Below are 15,269 nucleotides of genomic sequence, written 5' to 3'. Positions count from 1 at the left end.
TCATTCTTGTTTTGGATTTAGGTAAAACTAGGAAAAAACAAACAAACTGGGGATAAACTTGATCCAATTTTTCGGAAACTATGAAAAAAACAAAAAATTGGGGATAAACTTGATCAAAATTTTCGGAACTGATACACATTAAAGTGGAAATCAAGCCGACTATGCGTCTCCTGCAGCACAATCACAAACCCAGTCACCGTGACACATTCTCTGGCATAAGGAACCTCAACAAAAGACCTTTCTGCTACACCGGCAGGAAAACCTTCGAGACCTTGGTGACTCCTCTTCCCTTCCGCTGCACAAGCTCGGGACCTTGGCACGCCACCTCTCCTACAGCAGCACCACGAGACCCGGGCAATGCAGCACCGTTCTTAAGGCAATCCTGCACCTGCACCGTCGCCATACCTCAACTCGCTCTAACTTATCTGATCCTGAACCACTTGTAGCAGTTTAGCCTAAGCAACAACTCTGCATTTATCAAATAATGCACCGTGCTTTTACTCGTGTGGCTACACCCGTCTCTTACCTCACCATTACAGTAGCGAGACACATGAGAACACCTGTTAAACCTCTTTAAACGCCAGCACCACAGGGGAGCCATTGTGGGATAAATGTCGTTCAGGATTTGACTTTTTACAGATTGTCAAGGTAATAACTCTATATAAAGTTTTTTCTCTGACCTGAGGCAAGCTAAGTTTACCCATCTTAGGTGAGGTAAACTTACCCACCATGGTGAGGAGGACTTACCCATCATGGTGAGTATGACTTACCCAACAAGGTGAAGATGACTTACCCACCATGATGAGGAGGACTTACCCACCATGGTGAATATGATATACCCAACAAGGTTAGGAGGAGTTACCCACCAAGGTGAGGACGACTTACCCACCAAGGTGAGGACGATTTACCCACCAAGGTAAGGACGACTTACCCACCAAGATGAGGAGGACTTACCCACCAAGGTGAGGAGGACTTACCCACGACGGTGAGGTTGACGAGGCTGGTGTAGGCCCGGGACCTGAAGAAGTCCACCCGACACTCGTACAGACCCGCGTGCTGCAGCGTAAGGTTATGGTAGACCAGGGGCGCCGCACCCGGACCCAGCCGTAGCTCCCCCCCAGCCTGCGACAGGTCGGCCTGCACCTGCGGCACCCGCGAGTCATGGCTGTGGCGGGGAGGTAAGAGCATGTGAGACTTAGACCGTCACACTGGTCCTCATAAGTCATTATGATCAGTGTGACACATACACTATACACTGTTGCACAACACTCACTATATACTCATTGTAGGCTCTCACTATACTCACCATAAATGGTCACTGTAATCGTCACGACAGACTGTCACTATCATCACTCAAACAAGCTTTGTCACTATAATCACTACAGTAGGCTGCCACCATACTCACTGTAACAGGATGTCACTATCCTCACTCTAACAGGCTGTATCACTATATTCACCATACCATGCAGTCACTATGCTTACTATAACAGCCAGTCACTATACTCACCATAACATCTTGTCACCACGCTCACCATAATATGGTCACTGTACTCACCATAATATGCTGTTATTATATTGACTTTAACAGGCTGTCACTATACTCACCATCACAGACTGTCACTATACTCAACATGACGGGCAGGACCCTGTCTTTTTCTTTTCTGTCAACCTCTTCCTGTCTGTGGAACTTCACCTACCACTGTCATTTATGTATAACCCGTACGGTAGCGTACAGTTAACTACTGAATATCAACCTAGCATATTTTTCCCGTTCCCATCAGCTCACAGGAATTAATGGCGAAGGATCATTAAATCCAAATTACTCGTGCCAAGTCTGGTGCTTGTCATTAAGCAGTCAAGACATCTAGACGACTCTCTCATACCCTGACAACCGCCGACACGAACCTGACCAAGTTAATCTTCTTTCTTATTTCGCTTAGGGACCTGATTTCTTTTTCGTCGGTGGGGAAAAATTGAAATTTTACCTGCTCTTCATACCTAAGACACACCATGACTCACGTGTCATCCAGGAGCTGGTTTATATAATCTATCCGTCTTGACTGGGCTCACCTGAAGAGCGGCCGGCTGAAGCCCGTCTTGTACCAGAGGATCAGCTTGGGTTGGTCGCCCGGGTTCTGCGGCGCGAACCGGCACGGCAGCTCCGCCTTCCCGCCCACCACGCCACTCACCACTACCACTGCCACCAGGAGGGAATATGGCGTTAGGGTAAGTGAGGTTATGATGCCACTAGGGTAGGTTATATGGGACTATCATGCTCCTACTTACGGTAAGGTGAGTGAGGTTTTGATATCACTAAGGTGAGGTAAATGCCACTAAGGTAAGGTAAGAGGGCCGTGAAGTCACTAGGGTAAGTGGAACTATCATGCTCCTAAGGCAAGGTGACTGTGGCTATGATGCGACTAGGGTAAGTGGGGCTATGATCCCACTAAGGTAAGGTAGGGGGGATTATCATGCTCGTGAGGGAAGTAGTGCACTAAAATTTACTACAGTAATGTACTTAGGGTGTAACACCACCACAGTAACGTCAATAGTGTGTGACGCGTCTTGGGTAAATGGGAACTTACTGCCATAGGGATAAGGCAAATGATTCTGTAACCCTACAACGGTAAGAACAATAAGCTTCTAGGGCAAAGCACGCGAGCATGTAACTCCTGAATAAGGTCAGTAGGATTGTAGCGTTACTATGGGAAGGTAAATGGGATTAATGGGACTGAACACTAATTATGCTGCTGTGACATCACAAGGGTGAGGGCGTAACAACACAAGAGTACAGTAAGTAGGTTATGTCACTGGGGTTGTGACGCCCCTGAGGATAACACAGCTGTAAACCATTAGGTTCTAGCGCTTTGCAGACTTCACAAAATCAATCACAGCTTAGAACAGCTGTGATATGCGGTCAGTTGGATTTCAGTTCGGCGAGTATAAGGCTGGCGGGTGTGTGATGTGGCCCTGATAACAGCACTACGACCCCCGTAAATTCTTCATCACGAGAGCAAGTTATTTTGGCGCGCCATCGGGTGTTGCAACGCTCGGTTCCTGACGTGATTCACCGGAGCTGATGCCACTCACAGATAAGCCACAATATACATCTGATATATTATGGTATCCTTTATAATCTTAGCTCGAGACTGTCGTTCTTTTTTTTCACAATAACTTCAACAAAATTGTAGCAAAAAGGCTCCATTCAAATAATTTTTGTGATGGTTCTTTTTTTATCTACATGAGAAACTGTGGAATATCTGGGATCTTTCGCAGTGGAAGATGCCAGACATTCTGGCTGTTGTAATGGTTGGTCAGTTAATGCACTGTGGTACAGGTTATATAATATCTGGATCCAACTCATCATTAGTAAAATTAAAGTAAAAAAAAAAAAAAAACTTACACGTCTATGGGCAAGGTCCAAGTGACCAATACAAAGAGCAGACAATTTCGTCAACAATCAGTTACCGAATGCTAACTGTCCTCACGCGAAACAAACTTTTCAATGTAGCAGATGTGGGCTGTTTGCATGAGCACTGTACGTTATGGTAGAGCAACCATTGTAAATGGTACAACTGTTGTGATGTTCAAAATACGGCAAGAGTTATTGTGGAATTCCAACGAGTGAATGTTAATAAATCATAATTCATTTTGAAGGAAAAATACAATCTGACAAGTGAAGACAGAATATGTGTTCAGTATTTGAGAAGGGGTGATCCAAGGAAGTGTGAGAACTATAGAGGAATCTCTTTTAATGTGCTAGTAGCGAGAATCAGAGGTATAACAGAATAGCAGCATGATTCCGGAGGAACTAGACATGATCTTCGCAATCCGCTAGATTAAGATGGCTTGGAAATTTGATGTTAATCTGTATACACGATTTGTTGACCTGAGGAATGTTTCTAACTGTGCCGGGATGCAAATTATGGAAGTGCATGTTAAAATATGGAGTAACTAACAAGCTACCAAAAGCAATGACAAGTATTTATATTTCCTGCTTGTGCAAATACATCTTTTGAACTGAAAGTTCAACATAACCAGTGAAGTGAAAGTGTAGTGTCTCCATTACCATTTACAATAAATCTACAATAATACAGATAATCAAAAACATAATCCAACATCAAGAACCACAAATCACAACTGCTGCATGTGCTAATTTGACATTTGTTTCTGGAAAATGAGTAGAGAATACGCGACTGTCTTGGACTTCTTTTCCTCTGCACTATCACCTTTCCAACTACAATCTGTCATCGTTCCTGCTGCAAGGGTGGAGTCTGTGCCTAAAATGTAGTACGAAAACAACTATTGCATGACTCGTGGAACTTGAGTCTTCGAACTTTGATGCCACCATCAGGACTCCGACCCTCAACATGTTTGTCGATGACGCCAAGGTCATGAGGCTGGTACGGAGTGAGTCCAAACAAATCCAAAGCTGGACTGATACATGGATGATGATATTCAGTCCGAGAAAAAGTGGAAAAGGAAAAAAAAGCCCTCAACATGAATAATCTCTGTTAGGAAATAAGGTGCAGGAAAATGTGTGTGTGAGAGAGACTAGGAAGATATACTGTCTGTCGACCAATGTTAGAATCCAATGAAAACGTAGATAAAGATATATTCAGTACACTGCTCACATGATATATTAGGCAAAACTGGGATATGCTCCTCAAGTTTGGATGGTTTAGAGATGATTCCAATCTAGAACTGTTGCTTTTGGCTTATATATGAATACAGGTAAGAGTTGATAGTAGTGATGGGCTGGCTGAAGAGTCCTGTGAAAAAATAAATGCTACAGTTGTGTTGTTGAGAGGCTAGCGTTTGACCAGGCTACGATGTTGGGAGTGGAAGGGACGTGTGGTGGTGAGCAGGGAGGTGGGAGCCGAGTGTGGTTGTAATTACACATCTGTAATTATCTTTTTGTACTGTACGGGGAGGGGGATCAACACTCGTAGGGCCACCCAATCTCGACCATTTAAGTTATACAAAGCTTGAAACTTCCGTTATGCTTTTGCAGTCACAGTTCCATCAAGTATCTTATTCCATTCGCAAACTACGAACCTCAGGTTGTTCCGTCTATGCATCTTTTGAAGAAATGTCGACTTTTCATTAGCCTGCCATCAAATCATAGCTTAGTCTTCTCTCTTCTATGGCAAGGAAACTCACGGCTTCTAACTTCTCTCTGTAACTCAGCTATCTAAGTCCTGAGACCATCTCCGGTGCACTCCTGTGGAACTTTTCTCTGCGTTTCTGTAATTTCGGTGACCAAACTTGAGAAGCATATTCTGGTTCTGATCTAATATATGCTATGCAGAGACGGGTGAACATTTCCTTACCCATGAAAGCACTTTTCATAATCGCCATCAGACAGTTTATCTCCGTTTTCGTCTTGCGAAGTGGTGTATTAGTGACAGCTTAAGCACAATGTCGACCTCCAAGTCCCTCTCTCACACACACATTCTTTTAGCTTATTTCCTACTAGACTAAATTCCTAAATCATCAATGACTCACGTCTATCTTACTACCACTATCCTAACTCTCACAGTTTTGGTAGAATTTACTCATTGGCTGAGCTCTGCAGTACAGGTTATCAATTCATCAACCCCCATATCTCTGGTCCTATTCACAATACACACGCCCTAATGCATTGAATCTATATACACCCTGTCCTTTTTTTTTCCAAGGCTTCCCTGGAACCAACATGTATATTCCCCTCACTTATGTATCTTACAAGTGAGTGCTATTCTCTCTACAGCCTCATATACGTAATTTATTGTGATCCTCTGTTCAGTGTTCACAGATTTCTTTTCATCAGCCCTAGAATTAGTCCATGTTCTTTATCATCATCTGGTCTCTTGTGTTATGGCCACCTCATTCTCTTGATCTTAAGAATACCCTACTGACCTTTTTCTGTGACTTTTCTTCTAGATGTGCCTTCTTTCCTCTCACTACTTTCCTTGTAATTTCCATCAACGGCTACTTTCCTTATAATTTCCATCAATGGCTACTTTCCTTATAATTTCCATCAATAGCTACTTTCCTTATAATTTCCATCAATAGCTACTTTCCTTATAATTTCCATCAATAGCTACTTTCCTTATAATTTCCATCAATAGCTACTTTCCTTATAATTTCCATTGATCGTTTTCTTATTGTAATCATTTTCTTTGGTTATATATACACATAATGTTCAGTTTCCTAATTTGTTCAGTTTCCTAATTGTTCAGTTTCCTAATTTCTTGCTTCAGGTGCTGATCATTTTCACGACAAAAGTTCAGTCTGGTTGCTGCAGTTCAGAGGTGCAGCAGAGACTGGCAGCTGTGAAGTGTCGGGACAGAAGCCTGTCCGGGTCAAGAGCCGAGCCCTCCCTCCAACTGGGTACAGGTGACCTTCTACCACTAGAGGGGCAACAAGAGCATTATGACCCAGTGTGGCCACAGCATGACTCTGGCTGGCAGCCCCAGGACGATCAACCAAACTGTTGGGTTTTGGAAGTAGTGGGTGTCGGGGCTGTTGTGACATTACTTGGGAGTATCACCGAGGCTATAACATAGGATCAATAGGTCTATGATGACAGTAAGGTTAATGGGTCTAAGATAGCGATAAAATACGATCAATGCACCTATGATAACAGTGGGATAATGTTACTCCATCTATGATAAGAATTAGGTCATGTTAATGATGGGTCTGTGAGAACAGCAAGGTCAGGTCAATGGGTCTACCATAACAATAAGATAAGGTTAATCGGTGTGTGATGACTGCAACTTACGAGTCAATGGGTCTATAATAACAATAAGGTAAGCTCAATAGTCTGTGTAACAACAAGGTATAAGGTAAACTCAATAGTCTGTGTAACAGCAAGGTATCAGGTAAGCTCAATAGTCTGTGTAACAGCAAGGTATAAGGTAAACTCAATAGTCTGTGTAACTGCATGGTAAGGTCAATGGGTCTATGACAACAATAAGGTTAATGGGTTTGTGATGACATCAAATTAAGGTTGAGTCTCAGACAAACCACAACACAAACTCAACAGGTCTGTGTCACAGCTACGTAAGGTCACTGGGTCTGTGATAACAATAAGGTAATTGTGAATGGGTCTATGATGACAAGAATGTAAGGTCAACCGGCACGAGGGGCATATAGATAAGGTCAACTGAACTCCGGCATCAGTCAGGTCCGGGTAAGATCATCGAGGACACGAAGTCCCTCGGTTAAGGTCAACGGACCCACGACCTTGCCAAAGGAAGGTCGATGGAGGCATGATGCCATGAGGTAAAGGTCTGAAGGCAGCAGGGTTGTGGGCTGTGGGGGGGGGCAGGCAGGGAGGCAGGGAGGGACAACAGGAAGCACTGTGGTGCGTGGTAATGGTAAATTACAGGGTAAGACTTCGTGTGGTACTTGGATGACTCACAAATGTATTATTCTCGTGCTCTGAAACCCGAGCCAACCCTCACGATATTCCTCGCACTTCTCACCTCCAACATTCCAAAATCGCTAGAATATTTTCAGACACAATATTTCACGCCTATGACTTCTCTTGTTGATGATTAGGGGCGCCTCACGGGAAAGCACTGCTACGGCGATAATGTTACACTTGGGGGAGGGTGTCCCTGCTACAGGAGACCCGTGCCCCTAGCCCGTCGCTGCCCGGGAGAGCCCTGCTGCAGGAGACCCGCGTCCGAGGCCCGAAGGGTCGTTACCAACCTCTCCTCCATCAACCACCCTACCTTGTCAATAAAGAGCATTCCTTCCTCCTAAACCCCCATTAACCCCACGACCTTATGAACGTTCCTCTGTCCTGACACCTTGGCCTCGCGACATTCTTGGCAGCCGTGTACACGCAGACGTAAACACGTGCACCAGGCAGCAGGCAACTTTATCCACGATAATTCACGCACTTATGAGCCCGCCTGGCGAGCCTCCCCGACCCGGCTAACGACGGGGTAATTTACCGGATCCATGAGAGGTAGCTGCTGGCCCTCTCATGTTCCATCAGTGACATGACATGGCTCGTTATGAACACTGACCAGCTCCGCTGGCCTCACTACCACTTCCAACACACGAGCAGCTCCACCACCAACCACCATCATCACCAACACCACCAACCACCGTCATCACCAACACACCACCAGCCACCATCGTTACCAACACACCACCACCACCATCATCGCCAACAAACCACCAGCCACCATCATTACCAACACACCACCAACCACCAACCACCATCACATCACCAGCTCCACCACCAGCCACCATCATCACCAACACCACCACAAGGCTGACTACGCTCGTGTTCTCTCAACAGTCAAATGTTACCCCTTTCTGACATGATATAACCTGACTGACAACATGATATAACCTGACTGACAACATGATATAGCCTGACTGACACGATATAACCTGACTGACATGATATAACCTAACTGACATGATATACCCAGACTGACATGATATAACCTGACTGACAACATGATGTAACCTGACTGACAACATGACATGATATAATTTGACTGACAACATAACCTGACTGACCAAAAGATAATACCATGACTGAGGGCATAAGGTACCCTGACTGACTACATGATATATCTTAACTGACAACATGATACACCCTGAATGACAACACCATATACCATGACTGACAATGAAACGTGACTGATGAGAAACCCTAACTAACGATGTAACTTGACTGACAAGATGATAAATCCTGACTGACAACATGATAAACCCTGACTGACAACAGGATATACCCTTAATGACAATATTCTCTGAATGACATGATCTATGCTGTCTGACAACATGATATACCCTGACTGACAACATAATATACAACTGACTGACAGCACAAGATACCCTGACTGTCAATGTATTCCACCATGATATATACCCTGACATAATATACCCCAACTGACATGATATGCATTGACTAACAGCCGGATATACCCTGACAACATAACATATTCTAACATGATATATCCTGACTGACAGCATGATATACATTGACTGTCAACGCGATATACCTTGACTGACAACATAGTATACCTTCCTATACCTGACTGTTACTATGATATAACCTGAATGACAACACAATTAATATGACTGAGAAGAAATACCCTATCAAACAGTAAGCACGATTACCATGACTGACAAGATATAACATTAATGACAACATGGTGTACCCTTACTGATAATATAATACACTTTGACCAACACATGGTCATTTACTAAGTTTATTTCGTGCATTGGCAAAACAGAGCTACGCTGTCAGTCAGTAGATCGTACAGACGGATGAGAGTAAACTTGGCCAGTAGACACCATCGTGAGCCCACACAGCCGTGTACCAGTCACGCGGTGTGAACGCGGTGAGGCACACGGGCAGCCCCAGCGACCCGCAGCTCACCACGGACCATGACAACAGCGGCGGTCTGCCACAAAGGTTCTCCCACGGCAGGACACACCCTGCGAGGGAATCCGTCGAATCCTACATCAAATTCCCTCTGGACCATAAGTGTTCGCCCGGTCTCGCCTACGGTAGCGGCCCTCGCCACGGACGGCTGGTGCAGTGCACGGCCACGGACGGCTGGTGCAATGCACGGCCACGGACGGCTGGTGCGGTGCACGGCCACGGACGGCTGGTGCGGTACACGGCCACGGACGGCTGGTGCGGTGCACGGCCACGGACGGCTGGTGCAGTGCACGGCCACGGACGGCTGGTGCGGTGCACGGCCACGGACGGCTGGTGCAGTGCACGGCCACGGACAGCTGGTGCAGTGCACGGCCACGGACGGCTGGTGCAGTGCACGGCCACGGACGGCTGGTGTAGTACACGGAGGTGGCTACCGTCCTTGCTGGACATTACCCAGACCCCGAAGTATATCGACCCAAGGGCCGTGTGTGTGCCCTGCCCGTGACCCCCAAGCCACGCCCTCCTCTTCCTCGGTAAATGGGTGTCCCTCTGGGGAAGCTCCTCCACCTCACACTCACACACACACACACTATTCAAATTACTAGTTTAATATATCATACATCACACTATCATGACTTATACTGTACTGTTCTGCATTATATATAACGAAGTGTGCGTATAATGTAATTAGTCGACCAAAACCCTGATTCGCAGTCACGCAAAGAGCGAGGCAACGCCACACTGGGGAGTCAGTGTACAAATATTTCTTGTGTTCATGATCACTCTGGGCGAGGGTCTACATCTCCGGCCGCCGTGACCTGACCTTCTCTAAGACCCTCACCTGTCGTGCCTTGACCGTCTCTAACATCCTCACCTGTCGTGATCTGACCTTCTCTAACACCCTCACTTTTCGTGACCTGACCTTCTCTAACACCCTCACCTGTCGTGACCTGATCTTCTCTAACACCCTCATCTTTCGTGACCTGACCTTCTCTGACACCCTCAACTGTCGTGACCTGACCTCTCACTACCCATCTGTCGTGACCTGACCTTTCACTACCAATCTTTAGTGACCTGACCTTCTCTAACATCCACACCTGTCGTAACCTAACCTTTCACTACCCATCTGTCGTGACCTGACCTCTCACTAACCATCTGTCATGACCTGACCTCTCACTACCCACCTATGCTCGTCTCATGTTCCCTACAAGTTGTGGAAAGTTCCGTCAGGTTGGCTCGCAAGACCCAGTCTCATGCCTCCCATAATCACGACCCTACTACAGGAGCGTTTTGGCCACGAATACTGTACGGAGCAGTTCCATTGGATCAGCCCACGATACATCACCAGAGGGAATACACCCTGGAACCCATGGTTTCTGGGAAGGGAAGGCACAGAGGGACAAGATGAAACAATGCCTCAATGTTTTACCCGAAATAAGACGAAAAAAAAAAAAAACGGATCTTCCAAACTTGTAAAATATAACTAGTTAAACCAGTGTAATCCGATTTCTATCTGTAGCTACGAAATGTCCTACAAAAAGAAATCGTAGGTAAAACATCATTAAGCAGCTGAATCTTGCAGACTAATGGTAGAAGTTCAAAACACTTGTGATGACATCTTAACCCACGCCTCCCACGCAACCATCAGCCAAAACCTAACCACTTTATGTAATCGGAACACCTTATCTATATCTATAATTACCACAGGACCAATTTCTATGACTGAGTCCTGGTGTTACCAAGGACCTTTCTGGAGGCTCCTGCGACCCAAGCTGCGCTACTTTCAGTGGTAGGGAAATGGAGGTTCCTTCGAAGTGGGAAGCTTTTCTACGAGACTGTACCTTTAATAATAATAATAAAGCCAAGCTAAAGGTGACTTGTCGCACGCTGTGTAACCTGTTCATGTCCTCACAAAAACTCTTTATACCTCATAAAAGTCTAGACCAATTGCTAAGTATGCTGGGTTGATGAGGCGGCCCAGACTAGAAGTTGACCAGGGGTTGGCAGCTGAACCTTCTGGTGGTGTGTTTGGTTCTGGGTGAACATCACCCTGTGGTGTGTGTGTGTGTGTGTGTGTGTGTCCTTCTAACACGCGGACATGAGCTGTTTCTTCTTCAGTAAGGGACCTGATACAGAACAATAAATCACACAGTGAATGCGTGACGGTGCAGCGACACCAACAAATGTTATATCAATCAGTCATCGCGATCTGGTGTACTTAATTCTCACCATAATATATACAAAGGATTGAAATAAAAGAACAACTAAGAAACGGCATGGCAAAATCACACGTCAAACACACAGTGATAATATAGTGAACCTAACGTGTACAGAAAAAACATCTCCGACGGTGATGATACCTGAGTTTTATATTTCTTCTCTGAAATGGAAAATTTTTCATCAAATAAACACATCACTGAAAGTACTGACAAAAGCTTTCATCATTATGAGTTACCGTGGTCTCCGCTAGGTGGGCAGACCCATCCGTATTACATTGTCTGATCTTTCACAATTCTTGTTTCATCCTTTTTCCTTGCCCTCCAAACTTTGGCCTTTGACAAATATACATAACCTCTGTCGAACAACAACAACAACAACAACGTGATGATGGTATGGACGAGCTTTGTCATTGGCTGGTGCAGGCAAGAAGGTCGTAAGTACCATTGTCCAGCGATATTTTGAACTATTTCGAATTTTTCTTTTTCGGATGATTCTGCATCCATCTCCAGCACCTAATGTTTAAATTTCACCAGGACCATGAACCATGTATGGATGAAGATCCTATATTATTCTGTTAAAAGTTTATTCTAGATATCCCGATGTTTTCTAAGACCCACTCCTTATCTCATCTTAACGTTGAGGCCACAAAGTCATTCATTGTGGAAACAGTTTTGAAAGTGTCATTTAACCCCCTAACATATCGTTACATCATCCTCTACAATTCTTCCCTCTGAGTCCCTTACTGTGAATGGCAGTTCTTTTAACAGACAATTTACTCCGGATGAATTAATGGAAAAGTTTTGCCATCACCTGCCTTGTCCACAATATTCTTGTAAGAGCTTCCTATTTTCCTTCTTTCTGATATTCTTTGCACTTTGTACCTTAAAAATGCTCAGTCTCTGGAGTACACTACCAGTAACTTCACCACAGCGCATCTCGATGCACCTTTGTAACATCTCTTATTAAACTATTTCTCTCCTCTTTCTTAACCTTCTCTCTGTCCATGAAGCTAAACGTACCTGTGTTCCTACCCCGATGCAAATTTCACAGAACGTTTCACCTCAAAACCCTGGTTCCTGGCTACTAAACACCATTTCCCAATTATTCTAGATCGTCCAGATTCTTTGGAGGATTACACAACACTAACACCATTATGTATTTGTGTCCTAGTTACTCTTCCTCTTATACACTGTCTGCTTCGGTCACCTTCCATTATTTGTCCTCTCTTCTCCTCTTATCAGGTACTCCTCTGGACAGAACAGATCTATCTATTTAGCTTTATTTCCACTACAACAATATCAAGTGCACTTTCCCTAATACGATCCTTAAATTCCAGCTCTTTACCATTAACCACTTATGCACTGGCGCGCTGCTCCATCCTATTGCCTCATTTGGTGTCTCCTGTTTTCAGTCTTTCCCCACCCCTCTCTTCTCTCCATCTATCAGTACCCATACTGAATTCCTCCATCTTTAAGTATCGTAGCCTTCTTGAGTACCACCTGGCTAGATGACTGTCAACGAATCGTGACCATAAGAGGTCGTCCTCTTACGTTATGATTATAGCAACCGAGTCATGTCTCTTATCACAGATGGTGCGTCCGGCAATTATATGGCATTCAATATAATCTTTGAATGAGATTTTCGTCTTTCTTACCCTTCCTTCTTCATCTGCTGCAAGATCATCTTCCTAGACAAAATAAACGCGTGATTATAAACTACCTTATTTACTATTCTTTCCAGCCGTGGTGCTACCTACTTTCTCTAAAATCCTCCGCGCAGCAAACAAGCACCGACCTCCTGTATGCTCTGTCATTCTCAAAGCCTGCGTCCCAAGTCTGTGTGTGACACTACTTCTATTGATTGATTGATATCCAGAAGTCTTATACTTGTTTTTATACCTTTCCCGGGAGAGTAATGGATTAATGCGTCAGTGTTCCTGGATCCATCATCAACCATCCATGAAGTCCTGGCCAGTAAACACAACCGTCCGAGTCACGCCATCCCGGCCTCAACTGCCAAGTGTTGCCATATGTCACTGCTGCCTGCCCGTGATCATCAATATACAAGTAGAACACTATCTGGCAGAGATCGTTGAAAGGTTCTCTTCTTGACCGTCCTATCTATGAATAAACTATCTGCTGGTGCAAGAGGTCAAAATCGGGGGAAGGTCTAACTTTCCTAGATATATATAAAACTAAATGAAAATGTATTCTCCAAGGGAACCCAATCCAAGGTGGGTCCTGCAAGAAAAAAAAAAAAGAAAAAAATACTCGTAAATATTCATACGTAGTATGTTAACTCCCCGTATCTAAAACTTTCAAGTTTTAATCTATCTAATTAGCATCGGCAAAGCTTATTTATTTGGCGAAAATTTTCTTTGCCATTTTAGTGAAATTTGAAAACAAGTTTGCCAATCCTCAGTAGTTTGCTTGCCACAGGGGCAGAAAGTCTAGATAAATCGTTAAAGTCTATATTGTTGGGCTACGTTTGGGCGACTGACGCAACCAGTCTCAGAGTTAACAACTGACACACGCACACACAAAGTTCTATTTCGAACTCCAGATTGAATATTTCTCTTGATCAATGCAACTTTCCTTACTAAATACAGAACGTGGTGTAACAAATATTAGTGAAGGTCTATATAAACTGAAGATCTTTGTCGTAAGCATCATTTGTAAACGGCTTAAAATGTCGACCACATAATGAAATGCTGACAGACACGGTGCCAGCCACACTCGACTTAAAGACGCTTTACGCATGCGAACGTACACAGCATATTTCCGCCTCCTGTGTATATATATATATATATATATATATATATATATATATATATATATATATATATATAAACTCATTCCAAAGGATTCTACGTTTAATTGCGACAGAATGCAGCAAAGCCTTGGACTGGAGGAGACTTTGGAAGGGTCCTGGGAAAGACCAGGACTTTCAGAGAAATTCGTCCTAGGGTATATATATATATATAAAGTATGTGTGTGTGTGTGTGTGTGTGTGTGTGTGTGTGTGTGTGTCAGAGCCAAAACATCAAAGCTTCTATATATATATATATATATATATATATATATATATATATATATATATATATATATATATATATATATATATATAAGTATCAGGAGAGACTGAGTACGGAATGGAAAAAGGTTAGAACAAAGGACGTAAGGGGAATGGGGGAGGAATGGGATGTATATAGGGAAGCAGTGATGGCTTGCGCAAAAGATGCTTGTGGCATGAGAAGCGTGGGAGGTGGGCAGATTAGAAAGGGTAGTGAGTGGTGGGATGAAGAAGTAAGATTATTAGTGAAAGAGAAGAGAGAGGCATTTGGACGATTTTTGCAGGGAAAGAATGCAAATGACAGGGCGATGTGCAAAAGAAAGACGCAGGAGGTCAAGAGAAAGGTGCAAGAGGCGAAAAAGAGGGCAAATGAGAGTTGGGGTGAGAGAGTATCATTATATTTTAGGGAGAATTAAAAGATGTTTTGGAAGGTGAAAAAAAGTGAGTAAGACAAGGGGACAAATGGGAACATCAGTGAAGGGGGCTAATGGGGAGGTGATACCTAGTAGTGGTGATGTTAGAAGGAGATGGAGTGAGTATTTTGAAGGTTTGTTGAATGTGTTTGATGATAAGA

General features: G+C 44.1%; 1 protein-coding gene across 2 annotated transcripts in view; it reads right to left on the bottom strand.

The window, feature by feature from the left end:
* LOC139755504 (uncharacterized) overlaps window positions 1-15,269 on the bottom strand; it is a 77,948-nt gene that overhangs the window by 36,585 nt on the left and 26,094 nt on the right. For both annotated transcript variants that reach the window (XM_071673857.1, XM_071673858.1), the window contains exons 2-3: window positions 2,071-2,197; window positions 978-1,165 (exon numbers count right to left, since the gene is read on the bottom strand). In XM_071673857.1, coding sequence (XP_071529958.1) covers window positions 978-1,165; window positions 2,071-2,197 — 315 coding nt within the window. The remainder of the gene's footprint in view (window positions 1-977; window positions 1,166-2,070; window positions 2,198-15,269) is intronic.

The sequence above is a fragment of the Panulirus ornatus genome, chromosome 19 (genome assembly GCF_036320965.1).
Source record: "Panulirus ornatus isolate Po-2019 chromosome 19, ASM3632096v1, whole genome shotgun sequence".
Taxonomy (NCBI): Eukaryota; Metazoa; Arthropoda; class Malacostraca; order Decapoda; family Palinuridae; genus Panulirus; species Panulirus ornatus.
Note: the sequence above shows the minus strand (reverse complement) of the source record. Positions and strands in the feature narration are given on the sequence as shown.